Here is a 21,209-nt window from a genome sequence, read left to right as displayed (position 1 = left end):
TAAAAGGAAAACACAGGATTTGGTGAATAATTTTTAAAAACCAACAAAGCAAACAAGCAACACTTTTTATGGCTTTTCTACATCTCAACGTTACTATGATGTCTTCTACACAGAGCAAAAGCTCAATCCCGACTACAAGTTTGAGATGGCCCCTAACACCAGTTTTAGCTGAAGTATTTGTTAGATCGTGTTAGTGCGACACATGTGCATTGAAGAATTGTATAAATGGTGTGCAACAAATAACAGATTATAACAGCCAACTGAGACTTTTGTTAAATATTGTCATAATTTGCCCGACATTGTCATTGTAAAATACAAAAACATAAAATATTTCGAAAGTTTTATTAAGTTCCAATACGATACATGATGCCTCTTATATGAAAAAAGTCCGAAATTTTATTAAAAGTATTACTGATATATTATAGATAAAAAAAAATTCCTCTTTTCAATCCGTACATGTGAGAATTCGATAGTTTTACGATATGTTTTTAATTCTCACTTACAAAATAGAAATATTTTTAGACAATCACAATTAATTGATTTAAATGTATACTGGTTACAACCTGAGCGACACACATTGACTGATAAAATTAAGTCTCTTTCAAACCTTTTACACACAAGCTGTTGCTACGAAATCTATCACTCGAGTCAATAATATAACAATTTGTCTTTTTATCTCAAATTCAATAAAATCAACTGGATATAATAGATCGACGTGGCGAAAATATACAAAAATATCAACGTAAGACCGGAACTGACGATTCAGTAGACATTTTTACAGACAACTATCAGTTTTGTTAAAATTTAACAGTTATAATGAATTCGTTCGCGGCCATTTGTACTTACTTCTTTATCATTAGTGATATTTTGAACATTTTTGAATGCAAAGTAGGATTTCATAAAGACATGTCTATGGATATTGTATTCCCACCGGTTATCAAGCATACAACATCATCTGCCATCCCTCTCGGCCATCTGAGACCATTAGGTAAGTTCTAGTCAATGATCCGCTATGGCAACATTAGGTAAGTCCTAGTCAATGTTCTGATATGGCAACATTTAGGTAAATTCTAGTCAATGTTAAGCTATGGCATCATTTGATAATTTTTAGTCCATGTTTTTCTATGTCACCATTAGGTAAATTCTAGTCAATGTTATTCTATTGCACCACTAAGTAAATTCTAGTCAATGTTATTCTATGGCACCGAAAAGGCCAATTGCTACTCGAACCGCCACGGTGGTCTCTTGGTAGCTCGCGCGTCTTCAGTGCGAGAAATCGTGGTTTCGATCTTGTAAAGAGATCTTATATAAAATAAGGAGTCCAAATGACGACGATTTAAGTAACTATAGGTCACCGTAGGGCCTTCAACAATTAGCAAAACCCATGCCGTATAGTCAGCTATAAAAGGCCACGAGATTAAAAAATGTGGAACAATTCAAAATGAAAACCATACGACCTGATTTTTCACAAAACAATAAAAGAAAAAAGGATACAACAGACAATAACCCCTGAATTACAGCGGAGTTAATATAAAAATAAGAAGATGTGGTATGATTGCCAATGATACAACTCTCCGCAAGAGACCAAATGACACAGACATTAACAACTATAGGTCACCGTACGTCCTTCAACAATGAGCAAAACCCATACCGCATAGTCAACTATAAAAGGCCCCGAAATGACAAATGTAAAACAATTCAAACGAGAAAACTAACGGCCTAATTCATGTACAAAATAATGAACGAAAAACAAATATGATACACAGCAGCAAACGATAACTACGGAATTACAGGCTCCTGACTTGGGACAGGCACATACAGAATGTAGCGGGGTTAAACTAGTTTGAAGGCGCCAACCCTCCCCTAACCTGGGACAGTGGTGTAACAGTACAACATAAGAACATACTATAAACATCAGTTGAAAAAGGCTTAACTCATCAGATGGATACAAGTAGAAATACATCTAACAAAAAACACAAAGTGGACGTGGCAGGGTACTTTAACATTCCCATAACAAAAAGACACTAAGTACAGATCTGAGAGTACTCGCAGTTACTGACAGCTAGTTTAAAGCCAATAACAACTAATAAAAAAAAGATCATGTATCTAAGACTAAAATATCAATCAGTACACATCCAAAATCCAATGTATTTAGTGTAAAGGCGTCATTAACTATCAGAGAAAACATGACCGTGTGTAATGCCAAGATACAGGTATCGACAGATTGAAGAGCCATGAATGTGCATATGTATATAAAAATAATATTTAGTTTGATTTTGATTTATTGATAACAAAATCAATATTAATACCAATAAAAAACAATATTCAAAGATCTAATTACAGTGTTGAATTGGTAACATTTTAGAAAAAAGTTTATTTAAAGGATTGATAAGTATACTCTAATTGTATCTAAATTTCCGGGCTCGGTAAACAACATCTCCGTAAAAATTAGGATGTGCCAAGCCATTTGAAATAAGATTTCTACAGGTACAACCAAACTTCAAAACCCAAATCTATATATCTATGGAAGAATTTAGTAAAGGTTTTAAGTAATTTGTGGTAACGAAATAAAACATGTTTTTGAGTGCTTAGTCCTCCCCTTACCTGGGATAACAAGGAAATGAATATTCGTGCATGTTAGGGTATTTTGGGAAACACTTCTGCTATCGATATGAATACTTCTTTTTGTTGCATATTCAATTGATTCCCAGCGTTCTTGATTAATAGGTACAAGTTAAAAACATTCTATATTTTCAATTTTGTTTGTTTTCTACTATAGGATATCAACGGAAACCTTCTGGTAAAGTGAAAGAAATCTTAGACATGCCTGATGCACATTCATTTGAGATGAAATATATCAAACAAAATCGACCTGTTGTAATACGAGAAGCACTAAAAGATCTACCGGTATTTACTACTTGGAATGAAGATAAATATTTAAAGGACAAGTAAGTCAAGTTTAAATACGGTGTCCGATTGAACTCTGACTGTTTTATATGGAAAAGTTACTTTTCCATGGGAATTAAGTATATCCCAACTTGATACCTTTGGTAATAATAATGATAATCTAGTTAAAATATATATCTACGATATCTAGAATTAACAAACTGATAATTGTTTTAAGTCCTTTCTCGTCCTCTGTAGATGTGCATTTAACTATCTGTAGATGTGCATTTAACTACATGTAGATGTGCATTTAACTACCAGTAGATGTGCATTTAACTATCTGTAGATGTGCATTAAACTATCTGTAGATGTGCATTTTTAACTATTAAGAAAAATAATAATTGTATTTCGGTCTGATTTATATTAATTGTATTGTCTGTTTCCATGCAACACACATCTGTAAAGCTAAGGTTAATGATATGAACAGTTACAAGATCAAGCAATTCTTTAACAAAAAGCGAATTATTGTTTCAAAATGTGTTTTACAGTAATAATAAAGACAGGTTCAGGTATACATGAGGGTGTGGATGGGGGTTTACAAAATAAAGAATAATGGGCAACAAATATAAAAAATAGAGAAAAATGGACCAAACAAATCAAGAAAAGAGAATAATTTGGTTCTAAAATATAAAGAATAGAGAATAATGGGCAAAAAGCATAAAGAATAGAGAAAAATGGCCTAAAAAATTAAAGAATACAGAAATGAAGGGCCCCAATCAAGACTCTTATAATTGGAGGTATGTGGCTAAACAAGCCCCCTTTTACCCAAATGCATTTAGGGAAATGACCCCATTTTCTCTGTTACAGATATTTTGTAAAAATATTTTCTCATATCTCAGATTATTTTCCTTATGTTTTAAAATGTGTTTATGATTTTACCAACACAGAATTACATTGTGTGTAGATTATACGTGCCATCCCAGAGGGTGAACTGAGAAGAGTTTTACCTAACATACAATTTCTTATTAATGTCTTTCAAATTGTGTTCAATTACTCACTAGCCATTAAGAATAGAGAATACAAAGTGTAAAAGACTACAAGGTATATATAAAAAAATCAATATCCATTTATACTTCCCAATCAACGGAAATTAAAGCAATATTAGCACATGTGTTTTTCTTTGATTAGGAAAATGCATAAGTAAACTTATAAAAATGTACAGGGTTTGAAATTCCACATTTTCAAATAGATTAAAAATCGCATAAAACTAAGCCAAAAAAAAAAAGCTAAACGTTTTCCCTTTTACCAAATTTAACACTCTCTCCCTTTTCAATTATAGGTTAGACAATACATGGACATATTTGATTCATATTTTAAGACCGAGACGAAGGCGAGGGTTTTAAATGTTTATAAAATTAAACATAGCATTGTCAGACCATTTAAGATCATATTCACACCTTCGAGTGACAATAACTATTAATCCTGTAGCATTGTAAATAATCAAGCCTTAATGTGTTCACTATATGCGTATTAACCAATTTTGAACGAAACATAACTATTGATATCAAAGGTTTTTAACTTAACATAAAATGTTAATAAAACAGTTGAAAAACTAAAGATAACACACATTACATTACACACATATAAAATTGCTCTTTCCGCTAGCAGAACCTACCTATTAATTGTTATGACCTAAATAAGCATGGTATATTTGCCACTGAACGTGGATCAAATAACAATTAAACAATAATGCATCCTTCATTCGTCATCCATCAACTTTTCTGCATGATCATCCGAGTAAAACTATTTAAACAGTTCGTCATTACTTTTATTCATAGTAAATTCTACTGGTTGTAGATTTGGTAATCTGAGTATAACAACAACAATAAAGAAACAGTTACAGAGACGAGTTCAGAGCCTTATGCAGTTCAAAAAATTTCTTCTAGACTATATGTACGATGATTGGTGGCTTGCGACCACAATGCCCAAAGAAATGGCAGATGAACTTCCTGTAAGTAACCTTGTTCGTTCTAATAGTTTCTTGTACTTAATCTTTGAATTATAACTTTTCATTTTTAAGAAAGTACCAGTGTACAAAAGGAAACATTGCTTGTAATACTTATTTTATGGGACTTAATAATAAAAATAAAACCGCATTTATATTCTGTTGTGCTAAACGTAAAGAATTATTTTAAAACATTTATATCGTGAGTACTGCAATTTGCACTTTTTTAAGTTTACTAAGTTATCAATAAAATGAATTATTTTATATATATATATATATAGAGAGAGAGAGAGAGAGAGAGAGAGAGAGAGAGAGAGAGAGAGTCTATAAGAATCTACCAACCAGTAAACTTAATAGGTATTGGATCATCAAAATAGACAATACTACACAAACAGGGAAAATTATATGAGTCTAAAAGATTGTGTAACAATACCGATAAATAGATGGAAAACAAAACACTAAAAGTGTTGAATATCATCGCACAAAGATGGAAAAACTGAACAGATGATATAAATTATACAATAATTGCAATATATATAATTTCTGCTGGTTTTGTTCCATGAGAAAAACATTTTTGTGTTACCTTAATGTATTTTAGATAGTTTTTTTTTTTTGGTAGTTAATATTGATGTAAATAGTTTTTCCGTTGTTTTTTTTAGTTAATATTGGTGTAAATAGTTTTTTCCTTTGTTTTTGTAGTTAATATTGATGTAAATAGTTTTTCATCGATTTTTTTATTTAAATAGTTTTTCATTGATTTTTTTGTGTAAATAGTTTTTCCTTGTTTTTGTAGCTACTTTTGATGTAAACGTTTCTGTTTAGTTTTGAAACTTATTTTCCTTAGCTTCCCGATTGTTTACGATGTGGCTCATACAGACAAAGATTACAGGAAGCAGAACTGTGGATGAGCAGTGGCGGAACAGCTTCATTACTCCATAGCCATGACGACCATAACATCCATTGTGTTTTATTTGGAAGGAAAGATTTTATTGTGATAGATGGACAATACAAATCGTCTTTTGATTATACCGAGAAGGTAAAATAATACTGCGGTCTTTTATGTCTCAAAGACTAAGTACCTTGTTTTTTTCCCTCCTTATATTAACGACTTTGATTTCGTAACTTTGCATGGCCGCTTTACAACTTTATGGTTTTGTTAACATTTCTAAGTACATACACTATGAACATCAGGATAAATGTTCACCTTTATAGAGGTAATAGATATTTTTAGTTTAAAACATGTTTATTAGAGAAAAAAGAGCGGAAGGTACCAAGGGAACGTTCAAAACTGATAAGTCGAGAGAAACCGACAACGCCATAATATCAAGAAAACGGAAGATGACAAAAGACAAACAAGTTCACAAAACACAAATAGAAAACTAAAGACTGATCAAAACGAACCCAACAAAGAAGTAGGCGTGACCATAGGTGCTTCGAAAAGGGTAAAGCGGATCATTGTCAATTAGTTGCACCCGTTGGTCGTGTTATTTTTTATTATTAAGACAAATTCATGAAATTATTCAATTTATTTAGAATGAACCTTAACTTATTGATTTTTATCATTGTCAGTACCACAATGCCGGGTCTGGATTCTCAAAGTTAGACATGGATATGATAAACATGTTCAAAAATAAAGACATTGCTAATATACCATGGTCGTATGCAACAATAAATCAAGGAGACTGTATACTCATCCCAGCTGGTATGTTATTACGTATTATGTATTATCATAAATAGACATATAAAGGAAAGAAGAGAAGAACAGTTCAGTAAACTTTAATGCAATCGGATATTTGCATAAAACAGAGAAATTACAATCAATGCGAAGGCAAGACGGATACAATTAAAAAATGTCAATAATTGTTCACAAAGACATGCAAGCATGATAACAGCAATGAAAGCTCAGAGTAAAGGCATCTAATTGAGTTGAAGTCATTTCCCCTGGCCGCCATATTGCCATATTGGAAGGCAGTTTGGTTGATTCTCCTATTTGTGTAACCAAACTAAATGAGTGGATACAAGCATATCTGATAAAAGATCTTTATCAAGTAGAATTTTTGAATATACCAAGGCTTAAGCAACCTTTTTTAAGGTTTAACAATTAGTATAGAAGTAGTTGAAGTCATTTCCCCTGGCCGCCATATTGGAAGGCAGTCTGGTTGATTCTCCTATTTTTGTAACCAAACTAAAAGAGTGGATACAAGCATATCTGATAAAAAGATCTTTATCAGGTAGAATTTTTGGATATACCAAAGCTTAAGCAACCTTTTTTAAGGTTTACCAATTAGTATAGAAGTTTAATTTGTTTGTTTTATGAAGGAATTTGTGCACGTTGACATCCAAAATGGTGGCGAAGGGAAATAACTCTTACTCAAATAGGTCAATCGAAACTCTTAGTTTTGGTAAATAAAGGCAAAAATATTTTCTAAAGAAAAATCAATACAATAAACACAAACTTAAGGATAAGATGGTAAGAAATCAATGTTACACATATTCAAACATTTTTACTACCGGTATATGATGTTTTAATATTTTATCATGAATGTTTGCCTTGTGCATATATTTGTATTGTTCATATGCCTTCATCCTCTCGGGGTATACATGTGCATTTCTTTAATAAAAAATCACAAGTGATAAAAAAAAGAGATTTGGTGTAAGTGCTCACACAAATCATGTACTAACATCTATGAAATAGAACAGAGTAGCACACAACTGACTACCCATAATTGCAGAAGTTACTACTAAAATATAGTGAAACATAAATATTTTCTAGGTTATTTACATCAGGTCAGGTCATATGGTCGTGGTATTTCCTTTAGTATATTATTTGCTCCATCTAGAGTTTTTGATTCATCAGACTGTAAGCTAACCACTGAAGTAAATGGACAGAAGAAAGAAGAAAAATTGTCTGATGCAGCATATGTTTGGGTTGTTCGAGATTCTGAAAGGGTAAGTTAATCGATAATATAACTCTTGTAAAATGTTTTCCCGATATATCTTTGAAGAATTTGAAATGCAATATTTCTTCTCATATTTGCCATTAAGGTACACTAGCTTTGAGAATAGAAATGGTAATTTAATTGTCAGTCTACTTTAAAAATCAATAAGACATGTCACAAAAATAATGCACAGCTCTTTAGTTTTTTCTCATTGTAATAAAATAAAAAATCTCTGAGAAAAGGTTTACTAAACAACTATTAATAAGATATCAACTTTGATGTCTATGTGTAGGATTATATGTCTAACTTACTGAGGACAATTTGTACATTTCCATACTTCACCCAATAATTCGTATATTTCAGCAAATATCTGCAATGAACATGGAACCATCTATTTTGAAGAAATACCTTGATCTATTATTGAGGGCTGATGATGAAATTCACTATGAAAAATTTGAACATTTTTTTGAAGATGCTTTGGAACAGGTAAATGTTTACATACAGATGTAGATCTGCAATGCTTTTTTACACAGCTTTTGTAGACTTTACAATGAAGAGTATACAATAGGCATTATATAGCCGAGATGTCTGTTTTGTATAATCATATGTCGTTGAATTGCTATCTCACTGAATTTTACACATTACTTATATAACTATTGTGTCTGCATTATATCAAATGTTGCTACTCATAAAACATGCGACTGTAAACGAAGTGTGTTCATACTAATAAAAAAATAAAAGAAAAAAATTATATAAACCAGAGACAAGGAGATTTTTAACTATACACAAGTATTTTGATGCATTTGAAGCAACATATAAACGTTTGTCCTTTTTATATGATTAGTGGCAGATTTCTTTTTCAAGATCTGATGTTAATTTACTTAAAACATTTCTTTTTTCTATTTATAGTATCCTGACCATACCTCAGCCAGAGAAGCATTCGATGTTTTAACAGATAAACCTGGACAGACAAAGCTGACCAGAGACCAGTTGGAAAATATCAAGCCAAACAAACTTGTACATCTTTCTAGAATATTTAATGATGCACGTACCAAACAGGGCAACTTTGTTCGTGATGAGCTTTAACCAATAATACTAAAACATATATTTTCATTTTTTATAAAAATAAAAAGTACATGTAATACTGTAATATTTACAACAAAGTACATTTACATAATATCTACACCAAAATAACTCTTCTTCTTCACCTCATATATATTTTGCTTTCATGGAAATATATAAAACTTTTGCATCTATTTTAAAAAAGTCTCTTCAATATTAAAATTCCAGTAGGTTTTAATAACCTTCAGAATTTTATCCTATGAGTGAAACAAATACACACAATTTTCGAAATGTGTCTATCAAATTTGGTATTTTGTAATTTTGCAAGATCACTACTGGGTTGATGCCACTGCTGGTGGATTACATTCCATGACGGTACCCAAACGTACTCTAATAAATATCATACTATAAGCTATTTTACACAAATGAATTCTGTATTCTGGGTTTGAAAAATATAGTATAGCGCAAATGAAACAGCTTAAAAACAACTATTGGCACAAAAGAACTGCTGCCTCACAAGATCGATTAATCAGTACTTTTGTACTAGGTTATACATGCATTATTTTGATAGTTTAGAATTTATCCGCTTGAATAACGACAACAATGTGTTATCACCTCAGGTTATCCTCCCGATAAATAGATTTTCCTTAGCTTGTTTTGTGTGTGTCCATTTAGGTCTTATTTTAGGGTTGCTGTTTTTCAACATTGTATACCTTCTCGTTTATCTGTATTGACCCCGAAACTCAAAAAGTCGACGGTCAATACAGCTGAATGAGAATCTATACCAAGGCCAAATCATAAACAGCTAGTTCATAACACTTTTATCAGTTGAATTTTATTCTTCTATTAAACTTGAAACAAATACAGGAAATCCTATTTTGAATGAATTTTTCCTAGTCACGATGTATTTTTGTCAATATTGATGAGATATCTGATTTCCCATCTGAGAATCTTTATAGTAAGTGTTTAAGTGACACCGATTTATTAGCATATTATAACCTTAACTGCCTAAAAAAAAGAACTATCAATATATATATATATTATGCCTATAGTTTTTGCAATTAGGATTATGCCAAAGTATTCAAAAATATGTAAGTAGAGCAGATGACTCACCCTAAAATACAACAGTTACAATAGAAAAAAATATACAAAAATGAGGTATTTAAATCAATAAAAATGATTCATAACAGGAACAAAATTATTTACATGTATAACGATAATATACATCACAAAAAAAATAATCTATCACAAAAATGTATAACTGGCACCATATGGAAATATAGAAATGCAAACTCTTTATAAGATTTTGACTAATTGTGGATTGATTATAACTATAACTCCAACAACCAAAATAGATAAATTATTCTCACAGAAATGGCAAAACAGGCACATTTGTATTTACCGGACGGTGAAACACGAGTCTTTTAAATACCAGCTCGTCTTTCTGATCCTAAAAGTTTTGAGGAGCCAAATTAGCTGTCCACCTTATAACCATGAATAAATGCATTAATTGGGTTCCGACAAATCCAATCTTACAATATTTAAACGATATTATCGTGGCCAATCGTAAAATACAAAGCTTAGAAAAATTAAACTGTATTGGACGTTGGTAAAAAGTGTTTCTTTGTCAGTTTAATAAATGTTCGAAAAATGTTGCTGCACAATCAGGAATCTTTGTTGAATGCTATATCTATATGTTCAAAGTCGGATCTGGTCAGAATTCTTGCTCTTCTTACCTTAAAAATAAGAAAAAAGAAAATTGTTTTATTTTCTGTAAAAGAGCGAAAAGATACACGTGCAGAGGAAAAAGGGGGTAGCAAATAAGAATTGTTATACTACAGACGCTCACTTAAATCTATGTGCATTTTCAACCTTGAAGATGGCTTGGATCTAATATTTGTTGATCATGTTTAACTGATAATTTTTCCTGTTTACATTTTTCTTTATCTATTACAGGTTTTGCATAACATATAAAACAATGGGTAACTTATCATAATTATTGGGCAAACACTCCTATAAGTATCGACTGACAATTTCAGACATGTTACTATATTTGCAGATCTTTTTTTTCTTATCATTTTTGGTATACACAGGATTTCTTTATCTAATAAGGTTTTTTTTAGAAAAATAATGCAAACAAATGGTCCACAAGGAATGAGCTGTCAAAATGACAGCAAACTGGATTTTCTGTATGTTGAAAGGCGCTTTCAGGCTTTTTGACCTGCCACGTTCTAAGTCTATTTTCAAATCTATCAATGCCATAACTCGTGAACGGTTAAAGTGAAAATCGTCAATATTCAAAGTGACCTCCATTTTGTAATTATAATATCAACATATTAAAATTTGAAAAGCATTGGTTGAATGGTTTATAAGTTAATGGACGGAAACTGTTGACAGCCGCCAGCCAGCCCACTGCCCGTCGCCCGCCCGCCATACTTACCAATTTGGTAAACCTTCGCAAACCCAGTTAAAAACTGTCATTTTGAGGCAATGACCCCTATAGAGAGTCGACCGACATTTCAGACATTCTGACAAATTTTGCGGGTTGTCCTTGTTATAATTTTTTTTTTTAAATTTCTCTTAATTTATTTTGGTTTTCAAAATAAAAAAAAAAAAACAAAAATAAAAACGCAAAAAATAGTTACAATCGTCATTTAGGAGCAATTACTCATATAGGAAGTCGACCAATGTTTTCAGCCATTCCAGCTTATTTGAAGAGCTTTCTTACTGATCATTTTTGCAGTTTAAACTTTCTATTTATCTGTTATAAATTTCAAAATAATATGCATAAACGCAAACATTGATACACATTGTCATCTAAAGGCAATAACTCATAATATAAGGATTTTACTGGCGATTTCGGACTTTTAGTCTGGTTTGAATGTCTTGCTTATCCTTTTTTTATATTTAAAGTTTCTGTCTATCTATTAATGTTTTCAAGATTAAAGGCAAAGAAGCAAAAAATGGTAAATAACTTCTATAAGTAACCAACGTGCGATTTCTGACATGCTGACTGTTTTGTAGATCTTATCTTGCTTATAATGATTGCTATTTAAAGTTTCTGTTTTCAAGACAATAAACAAAAACGCAAAACATTGGCAAAACTCGTCATTTAAGAGGAATAACTTCTATCAGGAGCCAACCTACAATTTCGGACATGTTAATTAATTTGTAGATTTTGTCTTGCTTTTTATATCATGTATGCTATTTAAAGTTTCTCTCTTTCTTTCTGTATTGTTATATTTTCTCTTTCTATAGGGATATCCAGATAATAGACAACACTTTCATTTTACCCCTATGTTCTTTTTTTTAGCCATGTCAGTCATTTTTGGATAAATTTCACAAATGATGATTGTGGCCCACACTCGCCCCACAGGCACTTGTCTCAGAAAAAAAAGTCCTATATATCTAAAAAAAAAATCTGAGACAAGTGCCTATGTTGTGGCCCAGTAGTTTCGGAGGAGAAGATATCTGCAAAAGTAAACGGACGACAACGACGGACGACGGACGGCAAGTGATGAATATAGCTCTCTTGACGCTTTGGGTTAGGTAACCAAAAAAAGGAAAAGGAGTCGAATGACAAACATTAGTTCACCACAAAACATCATTATTTAAACAAAATGGCTACAGAGAGAGAATTTTACTTATCACTTTCTAACTGAATTTGTAAAATTATAACTTTAACTTTATTGCAAAACATGAAACCCTGGCGGGTTAAAATGCAAACATAGTACATTGTATACACAAGTGACAAGAAACATAATACATGATAAATGTTTTAAACAAGTCAAGTCGATATTAATAATATATATATATATATATATATATATATAATTGACCAATGTGGACCTTATTTTCGCAATTCCATAGATTGCTTTATATAGTCTACAATACTAGACAAAATATCTTTATTGGGATCTAGAATAGTTTTAAGTTTAGAGTTTGAGTCAAGCTGGTTAAAATTAGGATAATGGGTTTTAATTGCATTTATAAGGGAATGCCTTACATTACTGTTAATTTGGCAATGAAGGAATAAGTGTTCCTCATCATACGAAATTTAAAATAATTAAGTGATCATAATCTCGACAATGGGTAGATATAAAAAAGTACTTCGTAATCTTAGATGACTGCATTTTTTTCTCGAGTAACGTTAACGATAATGAATTTCATTTCTTTTTCCATTGAAAACAATTTCTGCTGTGTACTGGTCTCTCAAAATATTGACTAAATGAGGTTCACTTACAAAAATAAAGCTACAACATATACTCAATCCAACACTTTTCCAACAGTACAAAGTACAAGGTTACTTTTTAAAACGGTCGATGGAACTGATGAAAAGGTACTCTTGATTATCTGATTGTTGTAAAATTTGTTATGTATATGCTTCATGGATGGATAGTTGTCTCATTGGCACTCATACCACATCTTCTTATTTATATTCATGTAATTTGTATTTTGTTACAATATAACGTCAGAGTACCCAAATTGCACATTTTCAGCAAAAATAGCAGCGGGATTCTTACAAGTATTCTTTGAGACTAAACAATTTGTATTTTCATGATTTGACATTATACATGTCTTTCAACATAGGTAGGCTATATTTGAATATACACAAAACGTTCACAGTATATATCAACAGATGATGTATTCACTAGAAAAAGCAAAATCTTCGGAACGTCACCATACAACGTCCACAAAAAGTCATCTTTTAAAAATGATCAAATTAAATATGTTACAAGCATCCACTTCTTAAAAAATGAATAGTAAACATGGACTAATGTCAAATTGTTCTAAATATTTGAATAAATAAAACAAAACATCTGTTATACGATTTTTAAGGATGCGAATTTAAGTATGGATGCAATTTGGGTACTCCTCATTACAGAATCATGGATCGTTTGGGGGTTGGTTCAAACCCATTTTTCTATGATTCAAGATGGATTCAAAATTAAATTGGTGTAACAATATAGTAAATAAATATACATCTACAAAATAAACACAGAATGGAAACTTGTGTCTGGATCATAAATAAACGTAGGTGAAAAAACTGTCAAAATAGGTGCAATTTGGGTACCCTCACGTTGTACTTATGCTTTACGCCAATAGAGCGGACAGATTTTCCGAAAAAAAACCCATAATATGCCAAACTAAATAATAGATTTCCTATGCATTCCATAAGACTTTCAATTACCTGTGAAGTATCATGTGGTGTAGCGTCCTGTATTCCGCCGTTTGAACAAGGTATGCCATCTAAAATAAAGAACAATGTATGTCATCTAAAATAAAGAACAAGTTATGTCATCTAAAATAAAGAACAATGTATGTCATCTAAAATGAAGAACAAGGTATGTCATCTAAATTAAAGAACAAGGTATGTCATCTAACTTAAAGAACAATGTATGTCATCTAAAATAAAGAACAAGGTATGTCATCTAAATTAAAGAACAAGGTATGTCATCTAACTTAAAGAACAAGGTATGTCATCTAAGATAAAGAGCAAGGTATGTCATCTAAAATGAAGAACAAGGTATGTCATCTAAATTAAAGAACAAGGTATGTCATCTAACTTAAAGAACAAGGTATGTCATCTAAAATAAAGAACAATGTATGTCATCTAAAACAAAGAAGAAGGTATGTCATCTAAAAAAAAGAACAAAGTATGTCATCTTAAATAAAGATTGTAAGATGAGTGTCATCATGAGAACTTAAACTTTCTAAATAGACGAATCATAAGAAAATCTCGCGGTTATAATCATAAATCTGTCTGTCTCCATTAGCTCCCAATTGCGTATTTTTATGACAGGTCAAAGTTCTGCCTTTGTTGTCATTCCAAACAATTTCATGGTTTAATTCAATAAAGGACTTTCGAACTAATTCAGAAATTAAACAATTTGATTAAACCATAATCGACGCTGTCTATATCTATGAGGAATACCAATTATTAAGTGGACATTTGTGATTAATACAGAGCATGCAAATAATCGTGACGAATGTTTTCTTACCGCTTTCAAGAAGATTTGAATCTTTACTGATGTATCCACTGTCTTCTTGTTCTTCCCCGTTGCCTGAAAAGTACATTTTTTGCACTATAAACTTAAGCAGATTTCATATATAATGATCTTTATATTATTCTATTTAAAAACTAATAACTATAAGTACTGGAAACTATGGTAAATATTTCTTTTCATTATGCCATTGCGGTCGAGTATAGTAAAACTTTCAGGTCAGTCCGGATACATTGAAAGAACAATCAATTAACGACAAATAATCCAATGATGTGTAGTCTTGTTGTTAAAGAAAATATACAAATAAATTGACTAATCTACGATTTATTAAAATTATATTCCAGGCTAATATTCACATTATACACAGTTCACACAATGTATGATTCAAAGATTCATTTGTACATCACTTTCACACATCACAAACGGATTTCATTACATTCCGCATCAAAATAAGCAACAGTGTCCAATACTGTGCACACACAAAAAACCACGCATAGTGTCCAATACTATGCGGACAAAACCACGCAACAGTGTCCAATACTGAGCGGACAAAAACCACGCAACAGTGTCCAATACTGTGCGGACAAAATATCAAAACTAAATACAGTTGAATAGTAATGTAACACAACTTTCTATGAATCTATGTAAGTCCTCCCAAGATCTGCTAAAATCTGCCCAGAATCTGCCAAGATAACAGAATCCTTTTGAACGTTTCATATTGTATAGTTCTTTCCTCGCCTTCAATCTTCTCAACACTAAAACAGGGGACCGTTATATACCCATCATCTCTAAATATTCTCCAACTGACCTAAATAATCTCCAAATATTCTCCAACTGACCTAAATATTCTCCAAATATTCCCCAACTCTTTGTTTACAAAAACAAAATAAAAGTATTTACTACGTGACATAGAGAACATGCTATGTTAATCTATAATAGCAGGATAGCCATTTGACTTAATGACTTTAACAGACGATAACCAAAACTTTAATATGACAAAATTAATTACAGTGGACGATAAAATAACACTCTAACAATTATGTAAACTGATAACAATAGATGAAAAAGAAAATTTCGAGATCGCGGAGATGTATTTAAAAAAAATAGAATTCCCGATTTGCTACAAGTTTTGCTACATTTTTTGACCAATGATATGTGTTTGTTCCTGTAACAGAATCAAGGAAGTTGAACAATGTAATATATATAATATGACTTAATCATGCAGTACATGCAAACTGAAATAAAAGAAAGGTATGCATATTTACTGCTTGTCAGAGATTATCTTACAATATGTAGTAAACAATATGAGCTTGCCTTTCCAGATTTTACTATTTAATAAAAAAAGAAGAAAAAAAAACAACATAAAAGTGAAAAAGGGAATACATCTGAATATATACCAAATAAACGTCGGTCGTTCTATAAATACAACTGTTTCTTTGAGAATCAGTGAGATTTAAACAGATTTTGGCCTCTCATTTAAGAATTGAATGCTTCTTTTTGTAAATTTCTTGGGTTGTAAAATGGAATTCATATCATTGTTTTTACTCGGAATATTAATATGTATTTCTAATTTCAAGAAAAAATCAAAGACTCAACAAATGTTTTGATTTGAAAATTTCACATATTTTAGCTCCTAACGCCCATGTGTTTTTTTGTATTTGGTGAATTATGTTTTCTTGGCGATCGTCAATTATTTTTCTCATCATTGTGCTGTGTCTTCCCATCTATATTTCCTCGTGCTCATTTCCGTCAATGTTTTTGAAAATATTCCTTATCAATCTCCGCTGAAGAGATCATATCCGTTCCGTCTGTACTTAATAATTTTTTTTATGATAATTTTGATTGTTTAGATATCCTGAGTGTTTTTAGAATTATCTTTTTTCTATATTTTCTAAAATTGTAAAGTTGGTTTTTCACTTTGAATTGGTTGCCATCACTCCGTTTAATATATGTATGGCCAGATCATATTTTTTCGGACGTCATCAGTTGGAAAGCAGGTCACGGTTTGACCCCAAGTCTATCAGCAACAATAGAGTCACGTGACCGTGAAAATTCTGTAAAACAACGACGGAGACAAACCTCACTTTTACTCAATAAAATGCCACTGTCATGATAAAAACTTATTGATCTAAATAATCTTGAATATACATAGTTTTCACTCGTCAAAACTTACATGTCAACTAAAAGTCCTTCTTTCTTAATTTTACCTTCAAACTTAAAGTTTGCGTGAAAATTGTCAAGTCTCTTGATCGAAAAATCTAAATATTTTCGAGGAAACTAAAAATGATGGGCTGAATTTAAATTTGATAAAGCATCTCATTAAGACAAACACTAGATATATCTAGGCAATAGAGTTTTGGATACGCAAACGTCAAGTTATTTTCAACACGAAGCGGTGGTTTTTTTTACGATTTGTGCAAGTGGTTATCTCCCCTTGACATCACCAGTCGAAAATAAAAACCCAGCAAAAAACATAAAAAGGAGTTTACTTTACAAAAATCAAGATGAAAATTAATGAAATTTGATTTACGAGTATGTTATTATAATATTAAGAAGAGATACTTCCCTACTTTTCAGAGAAGGATTAGTGGTAAAAATTAGAAGACAAAAAATTGGTAAAAATTTAGAAATGTCACCCAGAAACCTAGCTGAATTGATATAAAGTAGCTCTCGCTGATGAAATTTACTATGTAATTTTTGTAATGGGATATGGGATCACTTCTAGTAGAAATTTTTGTAAATACTTCTAACAATGTTTAATGCAATAAAACATACTTTATATAATTTAAATAATCTTTCTGAAATAAACTTGAATAATAAATAATACTGATCATTTTTAAAAATGTTATATTCTAAAAAGTGGGACCATGAGTCACAATAGTTTCTTCTATAAAAAAAACCTTTTAGGTCAATCCTATGTTTCTTAGTTGAACAGTTCAGTACTGCCTAGAAAATATCCTACAGAAAAGGGATCTGTTTAACAAAAATTTTGAAAGAAAGTCTGTAAAAAATAATACTTAAAATTGTAAGTGACATAATTTTGAATTTTAAAATCATTATTATTGTAAAATTCAATTATTAGGTTAGCAAGCACAGCTAGTAGCCCTTGCCAAATTTCTGAGGGTATTTTATAGATTAAGAAAGTAAACTTTTTGGGGAAAAAATGGGGCTTCTACTCTTCAAGATGCTGTATCAGCTGGACCAGTGGTATACATATTTTAAAACAAAGTATTGGATATTTTTTATCTAATTGATAATTGGAAATTTATATCACAAATGATGGATCTAGTTGGTAAAACAAATCTTGTGCCTTTTACTTAATGGTTGTGAAAGATAAGAATTTGCCATTTGAATAAATTCAATTTTATAAGAAAACATCTCAATGAATTAACTTGATTTCTGGTTTGAACTGATATGCTAGTTTTTGCACTTATTACTGTTACGGTAGCTTATTTAATAAAGTCAGAGATAATCAAATAAGCAAGGTTTTTAACTTTTAAGTATAAAATTGACTGACCTTCATTTCCTTTTTCATATCCTCGCGATCGTGTATTGTATTTTCGACCTACTAACATATTTCTCCGAATTTCCCTTTTATATGTTTGAACAAAGACATGCCTAATATTTTGAGAGTCACTAGTATACTTGTGCATAAAATAATTGTATCTAAAATATATTTCGATTTTAAATATTTTTTTTTATTTGAGTTCATTAGATCGATGGCACGTTGTTGACAAAAAATAGCGTCTTGTGTTTCCGACCTATCTAAGAAACTGGTCCAAAGTCGGAAGGGACATGTCATACAAATCCGGAATTGGTTATAATTTGATGCCAACGTCTATATCAAATTATTTAAATTGTTAGGAGGCGATCAAACTTATGACTTAATGAATTAAATGGTTACATATACAACTTTAAGATAAAAAATATTATTTTGATATCTTTATTTGACTAGTTGTACACATTTCACATGAGGCATTTTGGGGGCAAGTTTGATCTTGTATACAGCTGAGACTACTATAACACATGTGTTATAGTAGTCTCAGTATACAGCCATGCGACGAGGATTTATTAATAAAACAAAAGTGTTCTGATTTTGTACTTGTACATGAATAAAAGGAGGTGTGGGGTAAAATTCAATGAGAAAGCAAACCAAAAAAAAAAACAAAAAAAAACAAACGAGATATAGAGGGAAAGATACAATTTTCAACACTAGACAAATGTCTATACGATAGTTCAAGCTCTAAATCGTCCCGAGTCTATAATTAAGGAATAAATTAAGCAGAAATTATTGAAGATCTGCGTACTGTGTGTTTGAAAAACAAGAAAATCCGCCCTCATAAAAATCTGTTTGATAAATCTTAACCATTTGGAATAGATTTTTTAGTACGATACAAGTGCTACAATAATCTATATATGATAGAGGAATATTTTGACTGATTTCCCATAATTAATTGAGACCATCATCCTAAGTTTTGCATCAATATAAAGTGGATATATGTCCGGGCTCACCATATATGATATAGTTTGGAGTGGGAGGTGTCAGATTAATGAGCAACTTACAACATGTTAGATGCACCTTTTCCATAATTTCGAACCATATAATAGATAACAGAATAGGTTTGACAACACTATCAAAAAGATCAATGTAGACAAGAAATTAGGGAAAACAAAACAACACAAAAGAAACAGAAGAAACCCATACGAATCTTTCAAACTACAAATAAGCGATTTGAGGTTTAGAAAAAGGCACAGTGATTAAACAGCAACAGACAATAGTTCAATATCAAACTTTCACAGTAATCATATGAAGCTAAAGAGAAAGATTTGAAGTAAAATTCATAAACACTTAATTGTTACTTTATAAAAAATGACCCGTAGAAATGTTGATGCAAACTGCCACATTTTATTAAATTCTTGCAGTGAACATTCTACGTTTATTGAAATCCGAGACTTCATTGCAAAGTTATGCACATAAAAAAAACTGAATTATGAGGAAAAGTTGTCCCGTAAGTCATAAATGTTTGTATGTACATTAGCATGAGAAAGTGAAACATCCACGTGTGTATTAGGTTTTGGTTCAAGGCAAACTATTTTTGAAGGACGTAGGGTGACCTGTAATGGGTCACATCCTTGTTAGTCGTTTACGATAGTTGTATAATTGGAAACTATACCACATCTCCTTATTTGTTTTAATATTAAATGAAACGAATTGCCTGTTTCGGCTGTTAAAGCAATTGGTACGGGAAATGTTGATGATGGATATGTTTGAACAATTTCCACTATATTAATATAACTTTCCTTTATGATAAATAATTCATTCAGAAAATGTTTTGATCTTTTTATCTGTTAACAGACTTCCCTGTTTTCTTCCTGTTTTAAACATTATATTAAAAAATGTTTTTTTGGTGATTTCTTTGGATTCCTTAACTGAGATGACATTGGGAGAATACAGCAACAGTGACAAATCGGCATACCGAGATACAGGTTCATACGGAACTTCTGTAGTGTAAGTGTACATTCTAACTTACTCTGAATGTAATGGCCGATTTAAATTTAGTCAAAGATGACATATCATTAAGTATTGAAAGTTAACTTCCTGATTGATTTTTAAAAAAAGTAAACGAATATTTATTAATCAAGTTTGAATTACTGATAATTTTTAAACACTTACGCCCTTTCTTATTCCTGATTATGGTTGATCTTAATTGTTCATATATATTAGCAAATTCATCCAGCTGATTTTTAAGTTTGTTTTTTTCACCGCGAAATCCTATGTCGTCTATGTTCAAAATTGCCTGGATTTCATCTGTAGAATTTTTCTTCTTTAAAAGATCATTAAGATCAACTATACCATGTCCAAGAAGATTATTCATATGCTGTACTGCATCATTAATCTTACAAATGTAATCTCTCGTAGACGTAGGCTTCGATGTTGCCATTTTACATTCCTTTCAATTATTGAACATATATTTTTAAAAACAGGAAGAAAAAGTAATCGAAAGGAGGAAGTTTTTGGTAGGTAAATTATTGTTACCTTTAATAGATGTATGATGAATGAATTTAAATAGATGTTTTACTATCTATGGCTATCACGTGATGGAGCGTCACTTCAAGTGTTGCATTGTTTTTGTTATGATTTGGTTCGGTCATGACTGAGTTAAACTTCACCATAAACTTTTGGTAAACGTAGCTTTGTTTAGCCACGATATTCATTCAGTATACAGAAGAAAAAAAAAATGTGGAAATGATTTTTTTAAAGATTTAACAGGAACAAGAGAATACACCAATTCAATTAATTTCAATGTTTAT

At 31.1% G+C, this 21,209-nt stretch overlaps 2 protein-coding genes across 2 annotated transcripts; one reads left to right on the top strand and one right to left on the bottom strand.

Moving 5' to 3' along the window:
* Window positions 1–706: 706 nt before the first annotated feature.
* Window positions 707–8,972, top strand: LOC127726062 (uncharacterized). Its single transcript, XM_052233402.1, has 8 exons — window positions 707–988; window positions 2,780–2,948; window positions 4,744–4,897; window positions 5,736–5,927; window positions 6,461–6,593; window positions 7,665–7,840; window positions 8,194–8,316; window positions 8,740–8,972. The coding sequence occupies exons 1-8, from the start codon at window positions 817–819 to the stop codon at window positions 8,914–8,916; spliced, it is 1,296 nt and encodes a 431-aa protein (XP_052089362.1). The 5' UTR covers window positions 707–816; the 3' UTR covers window positions 8,917–8,972.
* Window positions 8,934–20,924, bottom strand: LOC127726067 (uncharacterized). Its single transcript, XM_052233408.1, has 4 exons — window positions 20,572–20,924; window positions 14,895–14,957; window positions 14,084–14,142; window positions 8,934–10,628 (listed from the first exon to the last, which is right to left on the bottom strand). The coding sequence occupies exons 1-4, from the start codon at window positions 20,837–20,839 to the stop codon at window positions 10,557–10,559; spliced, it is 462 nt and encodes a 153-aa protein (XP_052089368.1). The 5' UTR covers window positions 20,840–20,924; the 3' UTR covers window positions 8,934–10,556.
* Window positions 20,925–21,209: the final 285 nt, after the last annotated feature.

Source organism: Mytilus californianus, unplaced genomic scaffold (genome assembly GCF_021869535.1).
Source record: "Mytilus californianus isolate M0D057914Y unplaced genomic scaffold, xbMytCali1.0.p SCAF_16, whole genome shotgun sequence".
Classification (NCBI taxonomy): domain Eukaryota; kingdom Metazoa; phylum Mollusca; class Bivalvia; order Mytilida; family Mytilidae; genus Mytilus; species Mytilus californianus.
Note: the sequence above shows the minus strand (reverse complement) of the source record. Positions and strands in the feature narration are given on the sequence as shown.